At 38.2% G+C, this 26,453-nt stretch overlaps 1 protein-coding gene and 1 long non-coding RNA gene across 2 annotated transcripts; one reads left to right on the top strand and one right to left on the bottom strand.

Annotated features, from left to right (window-relative positions):
* The first annotated feature begins 12 nt into the window (after positions 1–12).
* On the top strand, positions 13–4,491 carry LOC137481231 (uncharacterized). Its single transcript, XR_011003404.1, has 4 exons — positions 13–78; positions 1,998–2,046; positions 3,619–3,825; positions 4,376–4,491. It is a non-coding gene; the product is annotated as an uncharacterized lncRNA (long non-coding RNA).
* A 7,175-nt stretch (positions 4,492–11,666) lies between these two features.
* On the bottom strand, positions 11,667–23,942 carry LOC137481225 (receptor-interacting serine/threonine-protein kinase 2-like). Its single transcript, XM_068202788.1, has 12 exons — positions 23,743–23,942; positions 22,770–22,923; positions 22,390–22,545; positions 22,101–22,249; positions 20,222–20,271; positions 18,934–19,095; positions 18,502–18,587; positions 16,940–17,008; positions 16,482–16,652; positions 15,461–15,608; positions 13,849–14,149; positions 11,667–13,722 (listed from the first exon to the last, which is right to left on the bottom strand). Exons 1-12 carry the CDS (start codon positions 23,892–23,894, stop codon positions 13,689–13,691), a joined length of 1,632 nt encoding a protein of 543 aa, XP_068058889.1. The 5' UTR covers positions 23,895–23,942; the 3' UTR covers positions 11,667–13,688.
* Between the last annotated feature and the right edge of the window lie 2,511 nt (positions 23,943–26,453).

Genomic DNA, 26,453 nt, shown 5'->3' on the forward strand with positions numbered 1-26,453 from the left:
GACGCTGCACGAAGTTACATCCACATGAGTTACATCTCCTGAAAGACCCTCACGCTTGAGACTGAGGGACCTGAGAGCGTGGAAACCCTAAAATCTGGTGATATTTTGGGTTTCTGCTGCACAGGTCCTATGCGCCAGTCATAGTGGATATGGAAATGAAAATAAAACGGTACCATCGGTGTGTTCCAGCCTCCAAGAGGCACACAGCTACACCCAAAATTTGGCTTCGTTAAAACAGTAGTGGACTTCCCAGGATGATGATTAAAAGTGACCCGTGGTGCTTGATTATAATAGCAAGGAATTGGCCATTCAGCAGATTTATCTGGGGTGTAATGAAAGCTTTCTTGTCTTCCACTAGCAGATTAATAGTTTTACCCCGTCTAAGCCAGTGGACCCCAGGCCACAGCCCCCTCTTAATGTTCTTTTATTGACATTTTGCTGCTCCCTGCGAGGCAAAGGTGTGGTCAGTGCCTGGAAAGACAACAGGGCTCAGGAGACAGGGTAGTCTCACTAAATAATTTAATTACTCCTCCCTTCCCTGCTCCACGGTTTTATCTACCATCTGACACAGATAAGTAAGAGGTGAAGTTTTTCAAGAGAGTAAAAATCTTAGGGGCAAATTAAAATTATAAGGCTGTAAAAGAAGAGGGAAAGGAAAACTATGCACTGTAATATGCATAAATGTGCTAGTAAATGCAATAGTGGAGTCCAATTTTATTGCCACAAGGCTTACATTTCTGATTTCCATTCTGCTTCCTCTCTCAAAGTTTGTGTGTTTCATCAAGGAGTTGTTTTCCTTCGTTGTCACAGAGACAATCAGGCTACCAAGCAACTGCTGCACTCATCTATATCTCCAGATATTCATTACACTGTGTTTGGATAAAAATGAATTAAGAAAGGAAGGTTTTTTTTTAATTAAAAGTTGGCTTTTTAAGTACACACAAAGAAGATAATAACATTATCTTTCTTTCTAAACCATAGCTTTATTTCTAAACCATAAAGCACCATAGCAAAACAAACTCCCATTTGCAGGAGCCTGATCATCTCAGCTCTTTAATTATGTTTGTCTCAACTCTTTGTTTGGCTTTTGTCAAATACAAACTATTCTAAATCTATTACCTGCTAAAGCTACTGACAGTGTTGCAAAGCAGCAAACAAAACCAGTCTGCTGCCTTCTGGGATCTTAACAGCCCTGATAGACGACTTCATTGTTTTTAAGTCACTTATACAGCACTGACAGAAGATAAAAACATAGATGACATCTCCAGAATATAATCAAATCCTTACAATATGAAACTGATTGTTGTTACAAAGATAATATGAACCAGAAAGCAGTCATTTGATGGTAATAGTGCTTAGTGATTCTACAGAAGTGCTAGAGCCCTGTGTCCTATAGTGCAGGGTTTTCGGGTAGATGGGTATTTGCAACAGTCGTCTCACACATTAATCAAAAGGTGGATTGAGTGTGAATGAAAAAGATGCAGCTGATTTCAGTTGTTGCTAGACTGCATTTTAAGCTCTCCCATGATTGAATCTACTGTAAGACAGCATTTATTCCTCAAAAAAAACGGACTCATAAAATGTGAGCTCATTATAAAATTGTCTTTAGTAACGAGAAATAGATACAAACTGACAAGGCATAGGAAACAAATAATTAGGTATATACTGGAAGTATAGAGAATGACATTTTACTTTGAAAAATATTTATTTGAAAAAGTGCCCACTTGAAGGTTTCAAAATAGAAGTTCACCACCTGAATTATGAGAACTTAAAACACTGTAGAGGTTGGTATGAGAGATCCAAGTTAGGACAGCATCATAAGGCTAGACAATGCTTCTGATATATTTGCATGTTAGCAGAAACAAACCTCAGAATAATCATCCAGATAGATATTTTTGTTCATTTTGCTAAGGTTCTTATTTTATAAATGACTTTACTCATTTTACTATGGAAGCAAAATGTAAGTCTGGACTCCTTTATTTCTTCTCTTGTCACAGATTACATAAATTGTCTGTCTCTTCCCTGATGCTCCATAAATGGCCACTGGTAAGTTATGTTTATACAGGAGTGTGTATTCTCTAAGTGCTAGCAGACAAAAAACAGCTAAAAACCATTTTGTTTCCACTAGGGTTTTATCTGATACTAATGCAATCAAGTTAAGATCTTATCTTCTTCAGCTAATGAGAACAAAGTGAGACTGAGTTTTGGTTAAGCCTGTGAGTTTTGCCCTATCTGCTTTTTTGTGTCTGACTAATATTGCCACTAGATGCATCTTAGAAAATGTAATTCAACTCAAAAAGCTTGAAGAACAAACCAATTAAATACCCCTGAACAAACCAAATTGAAATAGCATCAGATTATGGGAAACCAAATCCACACAATATTCATTAAATGGTTTTAGAACATGAAACAAAACCAAGGTAAAAATTGCTATTAAATCTGAGTGAATTTAGAACCTTATGCATCAGCATTGTGCTTGTTCACAAGTTCATTCTGGTGAGTTTAAGCATATCCTTAAAGCATAAGTCCTCCAAGAATGTGTTGCTCATGCACTTAATTAATGGAAGAATGAACATGCCCTGAGCTCCTTAAGGGTCAGCACGGAAGGGGTGCTGTGTAAATGTAAGTAGTACTCGTTGGAGCTTGGAGCTTATGGTGGAAATACTGCTTCCAGCCATGTGTTTGATGGTTTGTGCTGTTTCCTTTTGAAATTCTACCATACAGAGTGAGTCCTGAGACTACTCTGATGTTCATTTTGAAATGTACATTCTGTGGACATAGAGTTATTCACAAGGGTCATGAAATAATTCAGGACAGTAAATCTGGGAGTTTAGCCAGATCCCAGCAAATGACAATTTTTATAAGTACTTAAAAGCAGACATTATTTTTTTGTTAGTTTTTCAACCTTAATAATTTCAAAAAACAAACACAATATCAGCCATGTATTTCAGAAAACAGAATCAGTTAAAAAATAAATGTAAGTGCACCTGTTTCTTTTCTTTGGTTAAAGCTGAGTGACTTTGTTTACAAAAACAAACTCACTGATCCTTTGTCCTTTCTTTTTGCCTTTGTCTTTCTATCACACAAATGTCTGCAGTAGCTGGTTTAAGCAGGGTAACTGTGACTTACAGATGAGAGTGACTATAAGCACCAAAGTGCTATGCAATTAAAGGAAAAGGTCTAAATTTAGGCTTCTATATTTACCTTCCCCTGCTCCTAGCTGCCTATCTCCTCCTACTCCAGTGGCCTTCAGCATTTGAGTGGTGCTGGCTCTTGCCCAGCCCCCTCTGTAAGGCAATTCTGCTCACTAAGCTGGCAGAAAACAGTGCTTTTATGAAGGGTGGTTTTTTACTATCAAAATCACAGAAGTACAGACATGGAGTAAGCTAGGAGCAGAGGAGGACATGGTGGAAAATATCCCTTTAAGGAACAGAAACTGTGGGATGTCTCTGTCTTGTCCAACTGCAGTTATTTAATACTCTGAAGTTTAACATTAGTCCTTCTTTTATGGAAAACTTAGCTTTTCTATACTGAAGTTTTTTAAAACAGACTGTAAAATAAGCTCTGACATCCCATCTTTTAATTTTATTTGTCTTATCTGGTTCTGTTGCCTTTCAGGCACCCTTTTCTTTTCACTGCCTTATCTACTCTCACCAAAACTTATTAATTGCTTACACATATCTTTGTTGCACATTATTGAAAGCTGTTTTTGTTCAGTGCAAAGCAGAAGAGGGAATAGATATCATCTAAAACATGGACCAGTTTTCAAATGTTAACTTTGCTAGGAGGGCAAAAAAACACCAGCAAAAATATCTCCATCTTCAGGTAAACGTTAAAGGTCTCTTGGACTTTTTTATCATTATTTTGATTAATGTCACAAACTTTGTATCTTAATTTTACATTTATCTTGCTTATGTAATCTTCTCTAGTAAAAGGCGAATGTGCAATACATAAAGTTTTTCCCAGTCAATTTTGGGGGTTTATTTGAAAAAAATAGTCCCTTGTACATATACTTGTTTTAAAACAGATGGTTTGACTTAATGTTTTAGACAACTAAATCATTCAGCTTTGAGACTCTACCCTTTGATTATACAAATTGTCTTATCTTTGTTGAATTGACTTCATGAGCATCTGGCTGTTTATTAATGAGAGTGAATGAATCACAGTCTTTGTTTTCCTGGAAAACAACATGGGAGTTAGAATCATTGTTTCACAAGTCTTATAACACTGCAGGGATTTTTAAAGATAATGCTCTTTGTCCATGTCTAATTTGAAGGCTATTAAAAGTGATTATGTATAAAAACAAACTAAGGAGTATTAGTAACTGTAAAAAATAGCATCTTAAGGATAAGTATTTTTTTCTTTCTTGTTTCAGGTCCCAAATTAGCATGTGGGTACTACGATTGAAGAATATGAAGTCCTTAGTTATAATGTTTCTAACAGAGTTCTACAGCATTTAAATAAATTTCTTCTGGATGAGACAGTTTTAAAGACATCTGTTGGGTGAGTTGTTCCTTTATCTGAAGTAACTCTGGCCTTCTAATACAACTGCACAGACTTTCTTCAAAACAGTAAAGTTCCTCTCTGTTATAGATTCCCCTGTATTATTGTCAGTCCTTTGTTGATATACTTGTGGTACCTGTCTCTCTCTCTGATTAAAAGCAGGAGTATTCTGAGTTTCTGATCGTAGTCGGCAGTAGTTACATTGACACTCTGTTTGCAAGCAGCTGGTTACTAGAGGCTGAAGCCAATGTCATAATTTTGTTTGTATTATCATGCTGAGTCCAAACTTTGCCATTTAAATACAACCAGATGTTCCTTAGAAGAGCCACTTTGAGTGCAGTGTATTAAAGTACAACCATATCAGTGCTGATCCCACTCTTCCATCTTTGCTTTTAGTGCACTCCTGTTACTTTTCTCTTAATTATTGAATTACCCTGAAATGTTTGTACAATACAAATAAAGTTTAACCTTTAAATAAGTTCTCTGCTATTTTATTTAGGGAACTTTTAATTACGCAATACTTTACAGTGTAGGATGATACTTTACAGTTGTTGGATGAACAGAAGTAAGGACAGCCTTTATTCCCTAACCTTTCAGACTTCTGGGGGATTCTGTAGTTGTATTTGATCCAAATTTAGGTTGCCTTTAAAAGTAAAATTTTCCAAAAAATAATCTCAAAGACCTTTCTGTATAGATTCTACACAGTGTGTGCTAATCAAATACGCCAATGCATGTTGATCTCATTCATTTTGCCTCTAAGGGGAACAGACTAGTGTACATGTGGTAAGAGTGACAAAGATTAGCATGCCTTGTAAAAGAAAGAAAACCACGTTGTTTCACAAATATAACATCAGAACACCTTTGAAGTTTTCACTCAGATTCTTGCTCAAGACTCCATGTTCCATGAGCAAGATTTTCAGAATGTCTCATTCTTTAAAAGTACACCTTAAGAATGGAGATGTAAAATATCTTAATGCTAAAATAATCTTTAAGAGTAGGGATTTATTGCCAGTCCATTTGCCTTTGCAGTAAATAGGATAGCCCTATTAATGGGCTTATTAGTCTTTTGTCTGCCAGCATAGTTGTTCCAATTTCAAATCCATTCTTTGCTATTATTAGAAGGCATCCAGCCCTAAAATAAAAATTATGGTTGACTTTGCTAACTTTTCAGAAATGATTTCTCAGCAGGGTACTTTTGAGTGTTTTGCACTTTGCTTCTTTGTTCCCCACTTGGCTCTTGATTACTTGGTGTGTACAGTGTCCCACAGAGCAAATTGTAGTGGAGTAATTAAGAGCTACCAAGAGTTTCCCAAGTTATGCAAGATCCCCAGAACTATGAAAAGCCTTTTCAGATTGCCAGTCACATACTGTGAAGTACCATAAATCAAACTTTTGAAAACGCTGAAAGCTGTGCTTCAGTGACTTACAGGTATACTTTAGTTCCAGAAGAAAGTATTTACTTCTGTTAAAGTTTACTGCAAGGTTTTTTAGCACTGCTTTTTCTCAGTTGAAATCCCACAGGCTATGAACATTCTGAATACCAGTAACATTGATTTAATGACACATGATCAGTTATTGGCGACATTCTTGTCTCTACTTTTACATGAGTCTGGAAGACTGAAGTGGGAGCAAACACTTAGGCTTTACTGTTAGAGCTTAGGCAGGAGGACAAAGGAAACTAAACCTCATGTGTCACATTACACTCTGGAAGTCAGGGAGTTATTTTTACCTCACTGTCACTAGTATGGGAAAATGTGGAAGACCTCAGCTTATGTGGAAGCGATAGGAGATGGTAAGTTCTTTGTTAAGATGGGTCATCAGGGTCATCTCATGCAACAAACCTTATGGCTGGAGTCCTGCAAGTGTCCTCACCCCACACATCAGTCATTTGGTCACTTAGGTTGTTCAGTGTCACACTACACAAACAACTCTGTATTTGTCCTTACTACAAAGGACAAATTTTATTACTGAAGTGTTGTATTATTAGGGAAATTGTTATTTTGGATTATTCTATGCTAGAATGACATACATTGTAGATAACCATGAGGTTGTGTCATTAAAACAAAACCCAAAGATTTAGATTAGGTGATTGTACTGAAACAATTGGGAGGCAGCTACATTGCATGCTGTTGGAGTTAAATCCAATGTCTAGCATACAGTAAAATTACAGCTGTGAAATCCTGAAAATTGCCTTTTATTTTGTTTCTTAATAAGGCTTCCTTTGTCCAAGAAGAAGATCTGTGATTAAATAGCCAGCTGTAAAAGCAAACAAGAAAAATCCTGTCTACATGCCCGAGCATATCTTGAAGTCTCAAATGCAGCGTGCACCTTTCCCGCTGCAGCTGTGTCTGTGCGCCGTGACTGGTACAGCTCAGTGGCACTGTTACAAGCAGGAGAGGCCTGGCCACAGGCCAGGTGCTCCTTCTGTTGCTACTGAGGATGGACATAACACTGAACAAGAAATGACAGCTTTCACTAATGGTGTCTAATTTGGGTGAAGAAGCTGACAGTTACCATAAGATTTAAACCAAAATAAATAGTCTCAGACCACCTAAGAATGCAGTGGACTTGGCAGTGTTAGGTTTACAGTTAGACTCAATGATCTTAAAGGTCTTTTCAATTGAAATGCTTCTCTGATTTTAAGAGTTCATTAAATTGCTATATGGATATGCTAGTAAATGGAATACAGGAAAATATTCTTACTAAACACATCAAAATGCAACAGCTGAGGAGTTAAAATGCTGTTATATATCTTACAGAAAATTAAATGTAATTTGAGTTTTGAAAGACATAGTATAAAACAGCATCCAAATCTCTCCTCTCTTGTTCATTTCATGAATTCTCTACGTAAGTGAGAGTTTTCTGTAAACAAATAAATCTGCAGGTTTGAATACCAGTGCATGATTGATTGCAGTGGAGAGAAAAGGTTTTAGCCAGAGTTGCCAGACTGCATTTGAACCAGCTCTGCAGGAGTCAGAGCAGAAGGCAGGAGAGCAGAGCAATGCCTTGTTTTGCAGAAAGCCTCCCTGAGTTGAACTATTTCTTTGGCTGTACATCTTTTAGTCTCATACAGTGTTTAATAAAACCTGTCCGAGATAGGCAGTCTATCAGAAAAACAACTGAATTTCTGTGTGAGGTCATACCCGTTCTGCACAAGTAACAACCTATTTTTTTTTCCTGTTACTTCATTTGCATTTTAACATAGTATGTCATAAGGAGTTTTCTTTTTTACTGTTCCTGTGGCTTCATGTGAAAAGAGGGAAGAAAATACATGAATGTGAAGTAGCTCTCTCAGCAAACATTTAATGGACTGGACAGAAAACTTGCTGGATAAAGATTGCATTTTAATAAAAATGGAAACATTTTCATTGTATTTGAGAGAAGATGACCAACCATGATCTGCTGGGAAGCAAAAATTGTAGGAGAGCCTTCTTTTCTTTTAAGAATTTATAGCAACACTGTAAAGGGTGGAAATAATTTCCAGGGCTCTTTAATTCAAGTTATCTCTATTCCATTGTCCCGACAGCTGACTTGATAACAGACCCATGCCTTCACAGGTGGGTGTTAGTGGAATAAATAGTGATTGAGTTACAGGGCAGTTATAAATATCCATGGTTTTTAGCTCCAAGCAAAAACATGTTATTTTTTCCCTTAAATCATTTCAAATGTTTATAGCTTGCATAAATAAACCGAACAGGCTGAGGGAAAAGGTTTAGTAAATCACTGTTGTTTGCATGAATTTTGTCAACTAAAGAACTCTCGATCAGGTAAAAGAAAGTTCCATGAATATTGCTCATTTCTCTGGGTATAGGGAAGGAGTCTGTCTTCATGATGGCCTATAAATCTTTTTTAAGCCCCTGCTTGAAAGCCACTCCAGAAGGACAAAGCCCAAGAACAAACCAGGTACTCTGTTTCCTCACTGCATGTTCAGTGCCTCCGCTCCAGACTCTTTTGTGTGCCCTTCATCTCCTGTTTGCTAGACCAAACACCCACAATTTTATCAGCTTGTCCCTAGCCTGAGGTTTCCTCACTGCTTATCAAGCTTTCCTCTCATCTGGGCTCTCCTCAGTCCATGCTCAGAGCTGAGCACTGTTCTCTGACAGCTACAGCACTGCCTGCAGGGAATGGCAAACAAGGGCTCCTTTGGCACCCGGCACACAGGTGAGCACATCGTGCTCTCCTTCCACTTCCCTGCTCTTCTGTGACACGAGCCTATCACAGCACATGGACATGGCATAAAAACAACTTTCTTGGGAAAATATTTTGCAGCTGTTACAAGGTCAAAATTCTCATACAGTTGGTTTTTTTTTAGTATTTTCCAGGTGTATTCCTTAGTAATTTTTCTCATTTTTTTCCCCCCACCAGGTAATGTTCTAATGAACTGGAAAAAAACCTTTGCGCCCTTTTTGGCCAAAGGACAACAAATTTAATGTCAGCAGGCATTCTGTTAACTGATATGGCACTTTTTCTTGGTATCTAAAGAATGAACTAACTGTACAGAACATTGTAAAGTACAGCCAGGTTACTTCTGAAAGGGTAAAATTCAGGCACACTTTCTGCTTGTATGAATATTGCTTTTGCTTTGTGGAAAGTTCAAGCACAGCAGTTGGACATAGGTGTTGAGATACTTTGGCATGTTACCACATTTTAAGGGGAAGTTTTTATTCTAAATTACTGTCATCTAAATCATCCAGGTTGAAGGAGTCTCCAAGTTCTTTAACTGATGCATGTCTTCTCTGAAAGAAGAAAGGTCATTCTTAAAGCCCAAGGAAAATGGCAGTTTGAGGCTACAGGATTCTGTAATATTACTTGGCATGTATTCTTGGCAAAGAGAAATTAAAGCAGGAAATAAAATACTGATCACAAATCATATCAGCACAAGAACTGGAAATAGTATGTTTAAGCTTCTGATCTACCACTTTTGCTGGGGTTAAGCAAAATGCTTACAATTAATATGTTCTTGCAGCTGAGCTGAATTTAATGTAACCCAGTTAATTCATTAAATATGTTATTTTCAGACCTTGTCAGGTAGTTTAATTTATGGTGGATTTACCTTCAAAATCCAGGAGTTTTGTTTAACTCAGCTGACATACCATCTGTCAAGCCAACCATGTGCTCAGTTAAGGGAATGTAGTTCCAGGCAGGCAATGAAGGAATTGCTTCTCTAGGAAAGGAACAAAATCAAACTGTGCTAGGGCCTTTTAAGCACCAGTAAAGTATTTTGCAAAGGTGGGGGGCGGAGGGCCGGGCACGGCTGTGTGAAGGTGGAGGAAAAGAATGAAAGGGAATATAGTGCAAGGCAAGATTTCCTGAGGCATAAAATACCCCAGCAATCCTGGAGACAGTATGCATTACTGGAGGAGAGCATAGTTAATAGCTGTATAGCTCTGAAATTAATAAACAGCAATAAAGAAATCCCAATTTTCTGTGCCTGTCTTGATGATGTTTGGGTCCTTCCCTAACATACCAGGCCCACAAGTATTTATTTATGCACTTAACCTTCCATAAAAATCTTCACATGTGGTGCTCAAGTGAATAAGCCTGGGCAAGCATAAGAACTTTACAAGGTTATGTAGGATTCAGACTTGAAACAATAAAATAGGAACCCTTGACATTTAGCATGTTTTCATTGGTGCTTTAGGTTTTGTGCATTTTAGACCACTTATGTGGTGTAAAATTCTTCTGTATATGTTAGCAGTCCATTAATGCATTTTTTGAAACTTTGTAGATTAGTATTTTATGAATATGCACTTGTTATCTTCCTCTGATGTTCTCTGGGACTGTTTTTAACAGGCACTGGTAATGATATTTGAATGGTATTTACAGCTTTGTTTGCCTTGCTCTCTACTGGAAGGACTAATCTCTTAAACATTTCATTCCAGTACCTCAGATTAATTTTCCACAAATCAACTTCAAACAAATTCTAGTGCAGACATTCTTACACTGCAGAAACCATCCCATCTCAGATAAAAGTGTGGTATAGTTAGGACAAAGGGCAAGAGACAGTCATCTTTTTGCAAATCAGCAAAAGATAGTTGCAACCAGTTGCAATCAAGAATAAAATTAGATTTCAGTACATCAGAAAAATAAACATCTGCCTACTCTACTCACCATTCCTTTAGTAAATTTAAATAGCTTGATAAAATTTGTATAGCTTGTCATTTTAATGTCTATTAATTCTTTTCTGAGTAACTGCATAATCAGTTTATATGATCAGTCCTGAAGTGACTTGGTTTTATTATTCTCCTTGCTGTTTTCTAGAGATACCCAGGTTTCATATTTCCTTCCTGCAACTCCAGTTGTTCTTCACATTCAAGTCTTGTTTCTTCCAACAGATACTAAAGAACAGTTTGATTCTTCTATCTTTACTCCTGCTCAGTGCCATTTATTCTACATCGTTTCGTAATATCAAGATAACTGCAGAAAACAGAGGTGAGGACCATAGAAATCTTAGCTAATGAACAAGCTTGGACAGGAGCAAAATACCGCAAGTTTTCAGCAGTTTGATATTTCATATCAGTGATCAACATGAGATATTTTTAACAGCTCTCACTACAGGCCTTATGAGACTATGTATATTTGGTGAGAAAAAATGCTGCTAGTTCCAGGTCTAGTTTGTGTTTTAGTTTGGTAGCAAAACTTTTTATATCAACAACAGTTTCATTTCAACAAATGTGTACCATCCCTTCAAAAACACCACACTGGAAAAGCACAAGACAGCTTGTGCTCCCACTGTTTTGATGCCAGTTCTTCTATTAACAGTTAAGACTAAGCTTAGATTTGGCATCAGATTATATTTTCTAGAAGCAGCTGCCTACTTGAGAAGAGCCAAAACTGTTTCTGTGTCAAAAACACAATGACAAAAATTCAGCATAGCCTGCCAGCCAGCACATCTTTCACAGGAGTATAAAGTGTCCAGCAGAACAACTAAATGGAATGATTTTGAAACCTGCTATTAGGTTTCAACAGAATTGCTAATTTCTCTTTTAAAGGTCTGTAACTATTTTCCGCAGGCAAATGTTTATCTGTTTTACTGAGTATCTTATGCTTTCTAAAGAGGTAAAACACCATGGCAGCAGTTCCTTTCCTCACAAGCAAGACATCCTTTTTAGCAGAGATACTTGAAATTTCCCATTTAAAGTGAAAAAAAATCAACTGTGAAGTAGATATTTAGCTGCTTTAATAAGCAAAACTATTGTCAACATATTCTGATAGACATTGCTTTTAATTGTAACAATATTTTAATTCAAGGCAGTCTCAAAGTTCAATAAAGTTATGTAAAAAAAAAAAAAAAAAAAAAAGTTTATGTTCCCAGCAGCATCGTAGCTGGAAATTTTGATGTAACACATTTCTTATTTCTTAACTGTGCCTAGACAACACATAATTACTGAATTTGCAATCAGCCAAACGACTGAATTCAATGAGAACTTTGAAACTGCAGAGAGAATAAAAGAAACATAGGGAAATAAATAACATGGTTTTGCATTTGAAATACCTGTATATGGTATAAAAAGTTCTCACATTAATCTGGTGCCATGAAGCTTGAAGAAACCTCACTGGACCTTTAAAAACCCAGCACCTTATATCATTATTTTCATTATGAAGAAAGTAATCTTATTATTTCTCTTTCAAATTATGCTGGGTTTTGCTGGGATAGAGTTAATTTTCTCCATAGGAGCTAGTCTGGAGCTGTATTTTGAATTTGCACTGAAAACAGCATTGACAATTCAGGGATGTTTGGTTATTGCTGGGCAGAGCTCACACGGAGCCAAGTCCTTTCTGCCCCTCACCACACCAAGCAGGAGGCTGGGGGTGCACAAGGAGCTGCGGGTGCAGGAGCTGGGACAACTGACCACAGCTGGCCAAAGGGATACTCCAGACCATGTGGCATCAAGCTGAGCTAGAGGAGGAAGGGGAGGACATTTGGAATGATAGCATTTAGCTTCTTAAGTAACCATTACATGGGATGGAGCCCTGCTTCCCTGGAGATGGCTGGACAACCGCCTTCCCTTGGCAAGTGGTGAATTAATTCCACGCGTTCCTTTGTTTGTGTGCAGCTTTTGCTTTACCTGTTAAATTGTCTGGCTCTCAGCCAACACATTTTCTCACTCTACTGTTGTGGAGCATAGTTGTCTGCTGGGACAAATGTTCTTTTCAGCATCCAATGTGAGGCTTGAAGGGTTCAAGGTAACAACAGATTTTACTGGAATGTGCTGGATCACATTTGTAGCTGCTGTTGCTGTTGATCTGTTGACAGACTCCTGTGCTTGCCATGGGACTTGTTTGCCTTCTGTACACAATTGTCTGGTGCTTTTTAGTGGCCAGGTTGTTTTCACTGCCTTTTGCACCACTTATCTTCCTCCACTGTGCCTGGGAACATTCTGATAACAGCAGTGTTTCTGTGCTGCTGTACTGGACAGCCTGGAACTCCATGTGAACTCAAGGCAAAGGGTCCATGACCCTTTGGATGAGGATGAGTTCAAGCAGCAGCAGGAATCTGTGACCGTGGGTGAGTCCAGGCCAGAGCAAGAAAACCTCCCAGTATTCCCAGGCTGTCTCCCATTAGAGTACAACCATAACAACAGTTCAGCAGAACCACCACTTCAAAATTATCAGCTTGGCACCTCTTCTGCCTGGTTTAATTTTACATTTGAGCTGCAGACATATTTAGGGAGATACAGGGATGTAAAGTATTAATGTTTTTCCATTTAATGAGTACTCCAAGTCCCACATCTCCAAAGTACTGATGCATCTTCATATGACCATTTGGGAGGAAAATGAAGTAATTTATATGCATAATATAAAATTTCCAAGTCTTACTTAAGGCCATTCTGAAGGAATAGTTCTTGATTCTCTGAAGACTTTCACTGTAACAGCTTGCTCAGGTATGAGTGCAGTGAAAGGCAGTAAATGTTTTCTCCTCATCCAGTATTCTGTTGTTCATTATCCTTATTTGGAAGTATTTATAAATAGCCATTCTTCCATAGTGTGACCTCCAAAAAGTCATTATTCATTTTCCTCCCCCCCAAAAAAAAAATATCAAGGAAATAAGGTGTCATCTCACTTGAACTCTGTTTGCTCTGGCACATATTGCACTTTTCCCATCTCTGATGTCCAAATCAGGATTTGTTATACCAGTCTTGGCAATTTCTGTTGGCAGCAGCTGTCTTGACCTTTTAATCCAGTTAGCTTTTTTCACTACAGTACTCAAATAATGGGCTGTAGGAAGAATTGCCTTTGGTCAATGGGTTGCGAGACACCAACATGAATCTTCACCATCACAAATTACTAGAGCTCAGATGCGTAAACAGACTGTGAAAGAATCAGTAACAACAGCCTGTTTACCTTGGAAGGGCAGTCTGGGCATGAATGACTTGTCCCAGAGGACTACATTTGTTCACTGAAAGTGCAGTCACTACAGCTTGTGCTGCCCTCTCCCCGAGGCAAAGGCAAGTGTCCAGCAGTGCCCGAGCGCGGCCGGTCAGCGTGGGGCAGGCGGTGATGCTTTCATAATCCACGCGGGACAGCATCTGCTGCGAGCGCAGCACGTCCAGGATGTGGTTGAGGCGTCCCTCTGTCATGCACTTCAGTATGCTCTGTCTCTGGCAGGCAAGGATTTGACAGCAGTTTCCTTTGCTGCAAGGACCTTGAGTGAAAAGGAAAACAAAATAAGATAAACCAAGTGCTTTTTTCATCCAGAAATTGTTAGCAAGTGATAGCATCAACACCAGAAATATAAACTCAGTAGAGGAAGGAAGGAGGAGGAGTTAGTTTGTTTGCATTCTATGTTTGAAACTAGTCCAAAAGTATTTTCATCTCATGTTTGAAACTCATGAAGACCAGATTACAGCAAATAGGTGTTTCTAAACCTCTAGGTGCTCAGATTGTGTGAGGGGAGAAAATTTTCAGGTCTTGCTCTATTCATCTAGCATCTGTATTTGACTTTATGCAAAGCACCTTGGCTGGACACAGAGGAGAAAACTTTTTCCTATAAAGGTGGAAGGACAACTAACAGGTACTTCAGGGTAGCAGGAGAGTTTGAAACATGTAGCATGAAACTGGGAAAATGAATATAGGTCAAAGCCAAACTAATACCAGAAGTAATACTCTTGATAAAATGGTTGAGAGTTTTGGGTTCTGCCCCTTTTAATGAGATGATTAGAATACCCAGTGCAGACATTAGGGTTTTTAGTATACAGTAAATAGCATACACCAAGAGAAAATTAATAACCAAAAGTCATGTTGCTTTGGAGAGCATGCTTCTGTCATTCTGATTTCTGAGTGTTGCCAGGAGAGTTCTGGGATGAACTTTTCCTGCACGGTCTAGTCTGTTGATTTATCCAGAAATTATGTCATCACTCAAGTAAATTGCCATGGAGAAGGACAGCCAGCTAGGCTGAGAAATGTTCTAGGCCAGTTTGCAAAAAGTTAGCATAAAAACCTCAGAAAGCTTCACCCACAGTCAAAGAGTCTTCACAAATCAAAAGCTGACCCTTTCTGCCTCTGTTCTGCATGTAAGGGGATGAAGATGTGAGGGGATGAAGGGTCCCCTGTCACCTGTTTCTGTAGTCAATAGCTACTTTTGCAGAGGTAGGCAATACAGAGCTTATGATTGCAAAAGAATATTCCAGACCTAAACAACTAATGTATTTCACATTCAATTTGTGCTATATTTTATTAGGGTCTTTTCAGAACTGTTCTTAGCCGCACTGTGGCCCTGAAAGCAAAGAACAAGCCAATGTTCTCAGTGGTCAGTGCCTGAACTTCTGAAAACAGAGGAGCAGCTATACACAAATAGAGAGACATTTGTATCAAGTTAGAATCAGTTATTACTCTGAATACCTGAAAATGTGCACAGCATTTACAAATATCTGTTTCCTCCAAGTTTTAAACAATTGAATCACTAAGATCTGGCCAAGGTGAGTACTGCCAGCTCAAAGTGGCAATGGTGCCTTACCTGTCACTGCTTGTCCAAGGTGCATTGGTTGTGGTCTGTGCTGAAGAGCCAGTGCTGGGGAGTTATGCTGACTGCTCTCTTTGCCTGCAGTTGGAACAGATGAAGGATTTGTGCAAAAGGAGCTTGATTTTCTTCTCTCAGAGCCTAGGTGATCTAGAAGAAGTTTAAGATGAGCAAGATTAGACTTTTGAATTGAACAACAAGAAAACATTACACATATGTCAGCCACAAAAGCACACAGGACCTGAAAACTGATTTGAGATTACTTTGGCTCCTGTTAATACATCATTATTCCTAGGAAAACTTTGGCATATATTACTACACACATCTGGCTTTTCCAGGCTGTCTGTAGGAATTTGTTATTGAAGTTATGGAACATTTTATTCTGTCACTAAGTCTGATGGTTATTGATCAGAACTGAAGTGCTTGGAAACGCAGATGTTGCTACAGGTGAACTGACTTCTTATGACTCAGTTTTTGTACCTGAGGGCATGAGAAATACAGGCTATCTCTTCGTGACAGAAATTTAAATACTTTGGATAAATCCACATTGGAAAGGTAAAGAAAGTTATCTATATAAGAACAGTAATTATCAGGAATTAATCATATGTTCCTGGCAACATCACCTTTTTAAAACATATCTCCATTCCTTAGCAGATTACAAAAAAAAAGCAGTTATTCCTGGTGGCACAAAGCAGCATGATTCCCAGAAGGCATTTGTTCTCTCAAAAGCAACAGGCAATATTTGATGTGTGAGAGAAAGGCAGCTCTACATTTACAGCTCAGTATTCTAAAAAAAAGTTGGTTTTTTGGGGTTTTTTTCTTGATCTATATATCTAAGTGGAAAGATTTGTGGTGTCTTTGGTTTCCTGCAGTGAACTCGTGCTTCAGATGATACCAGTAGAGAGCACAGCTTTACTCTGAGAAGCGACAATTTTACATGAAAAAGTACATTTCTATATGGAACAACTAGTAATATTTGTCCTTTTCTTGTAACAGCTGGAGCTGAATATAATTCAAGACAATGACCTTTGGTTGTTGCATTCTGTGGGGTAGTACTTGACACATCCATCTCAATATTATCTCTTCCTGCTGTATTTGCGCTGCTATCAAGTAGAACAGTTGACAAGCTTGGCACTACAAGAGGAATTTTCTTGCTGATTAAGCGGTTGTCTTTTTGTGGACAGATGATCTGAAAGAGATCAAAATAGAGAAGAGTTATCTTCTTGGAAACTTTTGTTCCAAAACCTTTTCTAAACAGGAGAGGTTCAAAACAAACCCTAAGAGGAGGAGGTTGTTTTTGCAAGAGCAATGTCAGAGTGAGCTGCTTGGAGCAAGGTAAAACAGTGGGGTTTGTTGGAAGGAGTTATCCTGGCTAGGAACATTTTGCCCAAGTGTTTGCATTACACAGTGTAAGGGCTGTCAGGAGGAATAAGCAGCTGATGAAGTACTCCGGAGACTCCTGTGCCACGAACTCACCTCTGAATTGCACGTGCCTCTCTGCAGTGTGTAGGTCTCTGAGCCTTTGCATGCATTAAGCGCTCTCTCCTGGAAGAAGAAAGCCACAGTAACTGCAGTCAGTGTAGCTGTGGTTTGTGCCACTCCCAGCTGTCAGGAGCAACAATTTATAGTAATATAACTTCTACTGGCAACATATATTATACTGTAAGGTACACTCTATGAAGAGCACAGAGTGAATGGGCATAGAACCTGACAAAATTCTACCCAGATACTCTTTCCAGTGTTTCACATTTATTTTAAAACCCAGTGTTGAATCATGCAGGGGAAAGTGGAAATAAGCTTGTATTGAGAGAGACTGGGCTAGCTAGAACATGTTTGCCTTTAAGTAGCCAAACAGCATGGCCGTCCTGTGTTCAGTGTGCCAAACTGTCTGCAGTAAGGATGTGTCAATACTTGTAACTTGTTTCCAATTTGTACATCCACAGCACATTTGTCAAACTATTTTTTTAGATTTTATACTTCAATAGTTGTGAATCAATTTCCCAGAAACTTCAGTTTCATTTTCAGAGTAATTTTTGACTTATCAGCGTTTGAACAATAAATAATATTCGCTAATAAAATAAACCTTCCCAATCTAAAAAATTCAAAAATAAAACATTGCTCAAGGGAGAGTGAAGCATTAAATTATGGAATATTTGGCAGTACTATCTTAAATAAACTTCAACAGTAGTAAAAATTACTTTGACTCTACCTATGCCACCTATTAAAACATTGATCAAGGCTGTTCTGTGAGCCCAGAGTGTGATTGCAACATATAGAAATAGTCCCACATGCATCAACATACACAATACACACTAATGAAATCAACAACACAGCATGGGTCCTGTAACTCCAGCTAGAGTCAGAGTCCTTGTCCAAGGGCCAAAACATGTGTCACTGTTTTCCCTCAGTGCCTACGTTAACCAGCGAGGGTGCAGCTCTGTTTGTGGCTGTCACATCTGTGCCAGAGTTCCCATGGCAGTGTAAGCAGGTATGTGCTCCATATCTGCTCCATCCCCTCGGTTGCTGGCTGCTCCCCACCCCCTCCTGTGGTATTAGAGAGCCCTGAGACCCTGGGATGAGCAGTGTCTTGTCCTGAAAGCCTGGCAATTTAGAAGCAGTGAAGGGTACAGCGCAGTGCTGTTACTGGTTTCGCTACCACAGGTACCAGCTCTGCTCAGGTTTTGAACTAAATGGTTTCTACCCAGTAATACAAAAAACTGTCCTTGGTTTTAGTTCTAATCTGCAGTACTTGAGCTGATTTTTGTTCTCACTCACATGGGTTTGCCAGTCTGACTCCAGGTGGTGACTAGAAAGAAGCTGTATTTTTAAAATGTAGGTAGCAATTGCCTAATATTCTAGAGAACCTCACAATATATATTCTACAATTTCTGAATGAACCTGAAGTGCCAAAGGGCACTCTCCAGCTCTCTGGCATGACCAGTAAAACAATCAAGACAAAACCTTCACTGTTGTGTCAGAAAGATTGCAATTGAATGAATCAAATAATGTTGTAGGAGAACAAGACATTTTGCACTGACCTTTGCATCCATCACACTGTAGATTGCTGCAGAAATTACTTCCTTATTTATACTACTCAAAACTCCATTTAGAAGATGTACACATTCTGCAGGGGTAATAAAGCATTTTAAATACCACAATGTGTATGAAACCATGTATACATTTAGGCATCATCATATTGCCACTAACTTTACTATTATATTAAGAAAAAAGATAAACTAGAGGAAATAAGTTTAATACAACTTCCACCTTATACTTTACTTTATAGTAAACAAAATTTTGGAGACAAATAAATCAATTTCTGGTAGGAAGCTTCATTTGGAGGAAACCTCAAAGGTAGTCCGATGATCTAAAGACCATTTCCACTTCAGTTGTTCAGAGTGCTAGAGGAATGTTCCTATAAAGACTGCCTCCATTACAGATCTTGCACAGAAAGAAATCCTGAATGTTACCTGCAGTATGTGGTCTATAATCTGGTTCTTGGTGCCAGCACAGAGCAATGAGGTGCAACAGTCTGTTCCTCTCAGGCAAATTACTTGGTATGAACTTTTCTGAAATGCCTGGCCGCAAACTCCTGCAGATTGCTCTCAAAACATCAAGCAGGGCTGTTTGACCTACAATTTAAAAGAAAATATCATTTCCAAAAAATATTAAAGACCTCTTAAAATGACATCCAATGCAAGTCATATTGTGTATTTTAAAACAAAGACTGCTTTTTTCAAAGGAAAAATATATTAATGCTCTTGTAAGTAGAGATGCTAGCCTTTAACAGTAGTTATAGCTGCTTATTGCAACAGGACCTTTCAGGATAAAGAACTCTGTCCAATACTGAGTCACAAATGTAAATTGTACTGTAAACACATGCACAGATTCCTCAGGAATACATGCTATTATTTTAAGCAGAGTTTTATATAAAACTTTATACTTCCATTGTGAGAACAGAACAAAAGAATTGTAAAAAAAAACAAAATCTACTTTGAGCAGCCTCAAGATGGCAGCCATAAGCTGTATGGGCATTTAGATATTATTCCATGCAGTATTTTTTGGAGGGTCCTCAGTCTGTAAAATACAGGAGTCCTTCAATCAGTTTTGCTATGCAGAATGAAGCCCATAGCAAAGAAGCCCTTACTGATCTCCTCTTCCATGAAACAGGGATTGTTCCTAGACAGTGACAATTATTATATAATGCTTTGCAAACTAAGTTCTCTAAAACTGCTCGCACTTTCATCTAAGAAAGCAAGATTCACTGCTTCATTAATATAATATATTTCATATATTATATTCATATAATATATAATATAATTCATCATGAACTGACATTTCTGGATTGGTATTTGAAACTCACAGGAACTGTAAATATGAGTATTCTGCTCATTCAATTAGCTACTTGTCACTGATTTTAAAATTGCAGCTGACAAATATAAAGTTATATTCCTTCTCACTGATGGTCCATGGAAAAAGCCGAACTCAGTGGCAGTGCTTCAGCAAGCACAGACTGATGATACTAGTGGGGAAAGAAGCTCTGCCTTTTCCCTTCAGAAAGAGCAGCTTCTTAGGAAACATTTAGGATTTGGTCAGGAATTGTAGTATTTACATCCTCTAATGTAGAGCTTTGTGCTGTAACAGTAAGAGAAGGCAAAGGGACATCTGAAAAGATTGTTTGTATCATAATTTCACTACAATAAGCAAATTTGTGAACAAGATGTGGACAGCACAAAGTCTGATATGAAAAATAAATACCTTCAAAAGGTTTCCGTCTGCTGAGGCTCTCCCAACACAGGATTCCAAAACTGAAAAAACCCCAAAAAACAACAAAACAGTGAAAGACCATCATTAGTTTGCAATCTGAATCTATGTTCTCAGTTTCAAAAGCAAGTTTTAAGAGAAAGGAGTTTTTCAAGACAAAGTCTATCCAAGTCTTTTCTACTTCAATGAGACCTTTTTTCAGTTTTCAATTATAAAATATCTTATAAAATAATTAAGTTGAGGGGATTTTATTGTTTAAATATAGGTTCAGTTGGAATTACATTTCAGGTTACTGCCTTATCTCTTTGATCTTGTGAATTTTGGAAGCTTCTGTTCTCCCTTCTCTATCATTATTGTTTTATTTTCGGGTATTTTCAATATCAACTGGACTTTTCAGCAGGTACCAACAAGAACATCAGTTAATGTACAAAAGCTTGGTTCTGATGCACTGTGTTTCTATTTTCTTCAGCAAATTTTGATGGGGCTCCAAATACCTTCTTCCTTTTCCAACATCCTAGGAGTAATTGCAGTGGGATCATAGATCTATACATATAACCCACAATTCAGATGCTGTAAAATACAGTGCTATAAAAAAGATCAGTAATCAGAGGCACAAAAGGGGAGGCTGCTGGATGAGAAAAAACAGTCTACAGATAAGTCAGAAATAAAGCAATCAAAAGGGGAAGAGGAAGTTCTAGGATAAACCTATCTGCTCTTTATATATCTTGCTGTAGTGATTACAGTTTACAGTGGTTAAAAGAGCCTCCTCTTCTGCCTTACTTTCACATAAGAATCTGGAAAGTATTAATGTAATGTGGACATACATGTAACTTAAATGCACTTTGTATTTCATGTATGACACAATTTTTTGCTTTGTTGCATCACTGTATAGATGCACATGTATCTCACATGTATCTCATGCATCTGAGTCACATCTCAGCATATTACAATATAATGTATTATATAATAAAGGTATACATTAAATAATATATATGAATGCAATTTTGGAAAATTATTTATGCTACCTGAAAGCAAGGCTTCACTCTTCCTCTGCAAAACTTGCGCTAGTGAACAACATGAGGTTAGTCATTTATAGGTCTCCTCAAGTGTATGTATTATTTGACTCATCTTAGAGCCTGCCTGTATGACAATAAAGGAGGTTTTTAAATTTGTAGGTTTCACAAAAGCTCAGAAATCAGAAGAGTGGTCTTCTTAGAAGTTATCTAAAATATTAGTCAACAGCTCTGAGTGCTGGCCATGACAGTGTGTGTTCATCCAGACCAGTGGCACCTTGAGGTCCTCTCATTTATTGAGGCAGCCACAATGCATGTAACATTCCCAAAAGGGACATGTGGCAGAGAGCAATCTCCCTCCTTGGTAAAAATCACTTTGTTAAAAAGTACAGATGCTTCAGTATCTCAGCAACCTATCCCAGCAGTGATTTCACAGGATCTTAATGGGACACTGTTGAGGGAAAGGTCTTATTTTTACCTGGCCTGATCTAGGCATAAACAATTCTTTCTGAAACTAAAGCCAACAACAGTTCACACTTATAAACTATGTAAAGCAGTTATGAGTCTTCTAAATATAGTTGAAAGTTTTGGCAGCTGTTACACTTTTAAAACATTTAGGCCCATTATATAAATATTTATATGACTGACTTTGAGAACAGTTCTTAATCTTGGTATCTGATTCACCAAATATGGGAATTTAGAATCTAATTCACTGCTGTAGTTGGCGTCATGCCATACTGTCCTACTGCATTATGTATGTCTGGCATTTTTACCATCATGTCTTTGAAGATAAGTGTTTTGGCAGCATTGTAGAGTGCAGCATGGACTAGGTATGATGTGTCCTTACAAACTCCATTCACCTGTAAATATCACCTTTCTGGGAAGGGAGGCCTCCTTCAAGTATTTCAGGAGGAAGATACACTAAATCCTGGCAGTTTCTCTGCTGGCAATTCTGCAGGTCTGACCTCAGTTGCTGTTTCCTCCAATTGGTTAGGCCATAATCTGATATCTATGGAAATGCAAGCAAAAATAATTTTAGTAACAATAAAACAAGTCTTGCTATCAAATTTTAACTATTAAAATCAATATATGCAACAGTAGGACAATCACTGGATTCTGTGTTAATGGACTAAAAGTAGAAGCTCCTACCTTGGCTCTGTACTGCACATCCAAAAGCACATTGGAAGGTTTCAGGCTGCCGTGGCAGAGAGCAGCTTCGAGGCTGTGAAGATGATGCAGCCCTTCAGCCACATCCGACAGGATCCTTATGAGTAAGGGAAAGGGAAGCTCTGGGTACAGCTGATGCTAAGTAACACAAAATACAGGTTTTGGTACTGTGAAGTTGTTGCTATTCCCATTTTCATTTGACAACAAACAGAACCACAATACAGAAGCAAAATGCAGAAAATGAAGAACAGATTGGAAACTGTTATGGAACAGATATGGACTACTGTCCATAATTTACATGCTGTTTGTTCTTTGATCTTGTAATTAATTTTATCACCTCAAAGATGACATCTTTTATCTACCTCATGGATGAGGGAGTGGAGGGATCCATTGTTCATCCATTCAGTCACTATCCCCACAAGTCCATGGCACTGGTAAATCCCAAGGAAAGGCAGGAGATGTTCAGACTCATAGTGTCTGACACTTGCTATATCCTGAAGTAGAAACTTCCACTCCCTGTAAAAAAAAACAAAAGTTAGACTGAAGAGAACTTCAGCAGGAGATGAGAGTGTAGGATGTGGAAATGAGAGAGAACCCTATGGTTAAGCACAAGCTAGTGTTATTTTACCAGTAAATCCAATATCATATAATCTTCCAAACAATTGTAAGAACATGAAGCAGCCATGTAGTGTATTTTTTCTAATATAGAACCAAAGACCTCTGGATGCTTTAATATGAACATAAGAGCATAGTTTGAAGCAGGACTGAAGTGTAAAGGTAGGAAAAAGCTGGAGTATATGAGAAGTTAGATAAAGAATAAAACAAAGATTGACCTTTATTGTTCCAAATAACTTGTATTCTTTTGCTATTAGTGACATTCACATTTGCAAGGAAATGATGTGCTCCATGCTCTCCATGCACATCTCACTGCTGTGTAACCCTGGCCATTACCTTCCCTCCTGCCATTTCCCTGCTCTCATCTTTGCATGCTGGTTTAGATTAAATTCAACTGAGGTCTCTTCAAGGACCTCTAGAGAAATAACACCTTAGCACACTGGTATTATTGATCCAGGTTTGTAGACATTATTATTGTAGATTAATTACTGACTTCAGGATTAATCTCTACTTTATAAAAAATTGTAAAAAAACATAGAGCTTGTTTGTCAGTAAAATTGCCTCCAAGCTGCCTCTTGGCTGGTCAGATTTCTCCATTTCAGGAATGGAGATGTGCTTTGGGATCAGGTGCTCCTAGATATGCCAGGATTTGTTCTGGTGCCAGCTCTGCAGGTCTGTGCTGCCCACCTGTGTGGTGGGTTGGGCAGATAAGACCCATACCTGTCTGTAGTGTCCTGGCTGGTCAGCAGCTTCACAGAGATAGGAGTGTTCCAGGAGATATGAAAGGCTTTGAGTGCAAAGCCGGAGCCTGTCCTGGTCAAGGTAAAGCTTTCCAAATCTTCCTGGGCTACCACGGGTAATGGATTGGCCATTTCTTGATGGCTGGCTTGGGGGAAAAATGGCAGAAAAGAAAAAAGTTTTAAGAGGTTTTTTTTGTCACAATTACCAAAGCACAGTGAAGTTGCACCACCCCTTCCTTCCCAAATAACAAATCCAAAAGCCTTCCTTTCACCACTCTGTGTCAGACTTTCCTTACAAAGACAGGAAAAATGCACTAATTGCAAAGGAGTGTCTGGACCATAATTTGCCATCTGAAGCTGCAAGGTGCTAATTAATTGCTCATCATTATTTCTATCTGATGCCTTTAAAATAGTAGACCAGTATTCATAATATGAAATGTGATTTTAACGTGATACTGAATTATGTAGACAACCAACTAGCATCTTACAGTTGCATATCAGGCAAATAATTTTTCCACTTCTCATAAAAAAGGCAATTATTCAATAACTGATGTCAGCATGTTCTGCATCATTCTTGCATATCATCTTTAATACATTGTATGTAAATAGAAAAGCAAAGAAAAAGGAGAATTTCCTGCTGTTGTGACCTGTCAGAATTACGCTAAATGGAGTTGTTTCTTTGTAGCTGCTAGTAATTTGGGCAGTGCACTGTCTGTGCAGGACCTCTCCAGGGCTAGATGCACTTCTCAGACCCTTTCCATGGCAGCACACACAGAATAGAGACAACTTCTGCAAAGCATCACTGTGTTACTGCAAGAGTAACACTTCTTATTACATCTGTGAAGCTCCATTAGACTGGAGATAGCCAAAAAGTGAGTGGTCGAGGAGGAAAACAAGCAGTCTAAGATAACAGATGGCATAAACCAGCTGGCACTGGTAAGGATTACTGCAGACCAGTGGTCAGTGAGTCAGAACTCCTCAAGCTGGAATACTTTGGGGTCAGTAGACCAGGGCTAGAAAAGGAAGCAATGAGGGCACTGAAGAAACTGTGCAGAATTGTTGAGTGAGAATTGTGTCCTTTGAGGTGTGCTCTACAAAAAGAGCTCCTGGGATGCAGAAGGCCTCAAAGCCCAGATAATTTTTTCTCCACAAGTAAAACAGAAACAAAAGCCTGAAGATAAATTTGCCTGTGATCTTGCTTCTAGTTAACAAACATTTTATTGTTGGTTAATCTCAGTCTTGTCCTGCAGGCACATTCACAATATAAACTCAGTTTTGCCTCTAACCACAATCAAAATGCAAAAAGCAGCAGCTGATTTACCAGTTGAGCTTTAACCGTATTTGATTCTGGTAGGAAAGCACAATTGAACTTTTTGCTTTTTTGTTAGATTATTGTAGTTTGAAAGCAATAACTGCCTTGGGTACTTCTCTGAAGTTTCCTTAAGAGATGAGGCTGACAAGTTAACAATTTCATAAAATTTGAAAAGGTTCCTCTGAAGGAAGAGAATTTTCTAGGTAAGTGATTTATTCCTTAAAGTTGCAAAGACAGACCTCACAAATCTACCAATCCTGAATGCAAAGGAGTTAATCAAAATGGTGGCAGAAGCAAAATTATGTCTCATTTTTATTCTATACAGCAATAAATAATAATTTAAATAGCCAAAAAAATTTACTCAACTCCAACCATAGTGCAAGGAAGACCAAATAATGATTTTACCACCTAAACCACCTTAAAGTACTTATTTTTATCTAAAATTGAATCAAGTAATAATATAAGCATTTTTAAACTCTTTCTAACTGGCTACTTAGACAAAAATTAAAGCTAATCATCAGCTCCTATTTTGGATTTGCAAAATGTAATAAAACTGGAGATTTTTAAAATCAAAACAGAAACCACTTCAATCTTTATTGTTACAAATCGTGTGATGACATGCTAAGGACCATTCTCCCTGTGTCTGAGTTTCTATATCTTTGTATTGCAAGGTACCGAGACATCCTTTCAATAATTCTGCTCTTTTGAATGCTTCTTCTCCCATATCTATTAAAAATCTCATTATCAACCCCCAAAATCAATATTCCAGATGTGACATACATAAGGAAACAGTTTACATTATTTTTTAGTAAGACACTGAAAGTCTCTGATAACTTTGCCATCCTTGCCCAGCTGTGCAGGCAGAGGCACGAAGAAGACTGCTATAAAGCCATTTATTTCAAGTTTGTAATTATAAGGTAATTTTAAAAAATTAATTCATAGCAAAGGCATTTCCTTACTATGAGAGAAAATACAGATGTCTCAGGGAAAGAAACTGGAAATAAAAATCAACTTACCTCTGGAAACAGAAACATGGAATGATGGAGTGAAACTGCTGCGATACCCAGTGTGAGTCGGCTGCGAACCGCATTCAAACGCAGCTTAAGATTTCCTGCCGGTGAGTCAGCTGGGCTGTTCATCTCTGCTTTATTGGCTGCCTGCAAACACTTAACATTTCCTGGTCGGATACACAAGCTGTAACTCTTTAGTGACTTAGATAAGAGCCATTACAGAAACAGAGGTTGGACAGCTGCTTCTTCCACACCAAGGATTACCAAGAGGAAAAGGTATATAACAATGTAAAATACCATACTGGATACAGCCCAGGTACAGAAATATGTGGAGCTGTGCTCAAACTGCACAGCTGATACTGATCTCTG

This window comes from Anomalospiza imberbis, chromosome 12 (genome assembly GCF_031753505.1).
Source record: "Anomalospiza imberbis isolate Cuckoo-Finch-1a 21T00152 chromosome 12, ASM3175350v1, whole genome shotgun sequence".
In the NCBI taxonomy this organism is placed as follows: Eukaryota; Metazoa; Chordata; class Aves; order Passeriformes; family Viduidae; genus Anomalospiza; species Anomalospiza imberbis.

Excerpts from the sequence above, each read along its gene's own strand:
- LOC137481225 (XM_068202788.1), bottom strand. The coding sequence starts at position 23,894 with ATGGCCAATCCATTACCCGTGGTAGCCCAGGAAGATTTGGAAAGCTTT. Across the intron at positions 19,096-20,221 it reads CAGACGGAAACCTTTTGAAG|GTCAAACAGCCCTGCTTGAT; the intron begins GTATTTATTTTT and ends TTTAAATTGTAG. Across the intron at positions 18,588-18,933 it reads TTATAGACCACATACTGCAG|AATGTGTACATCTTCTAAAT; the intron begins GTAACATTCAGG and ends TTACCCCTGCAG.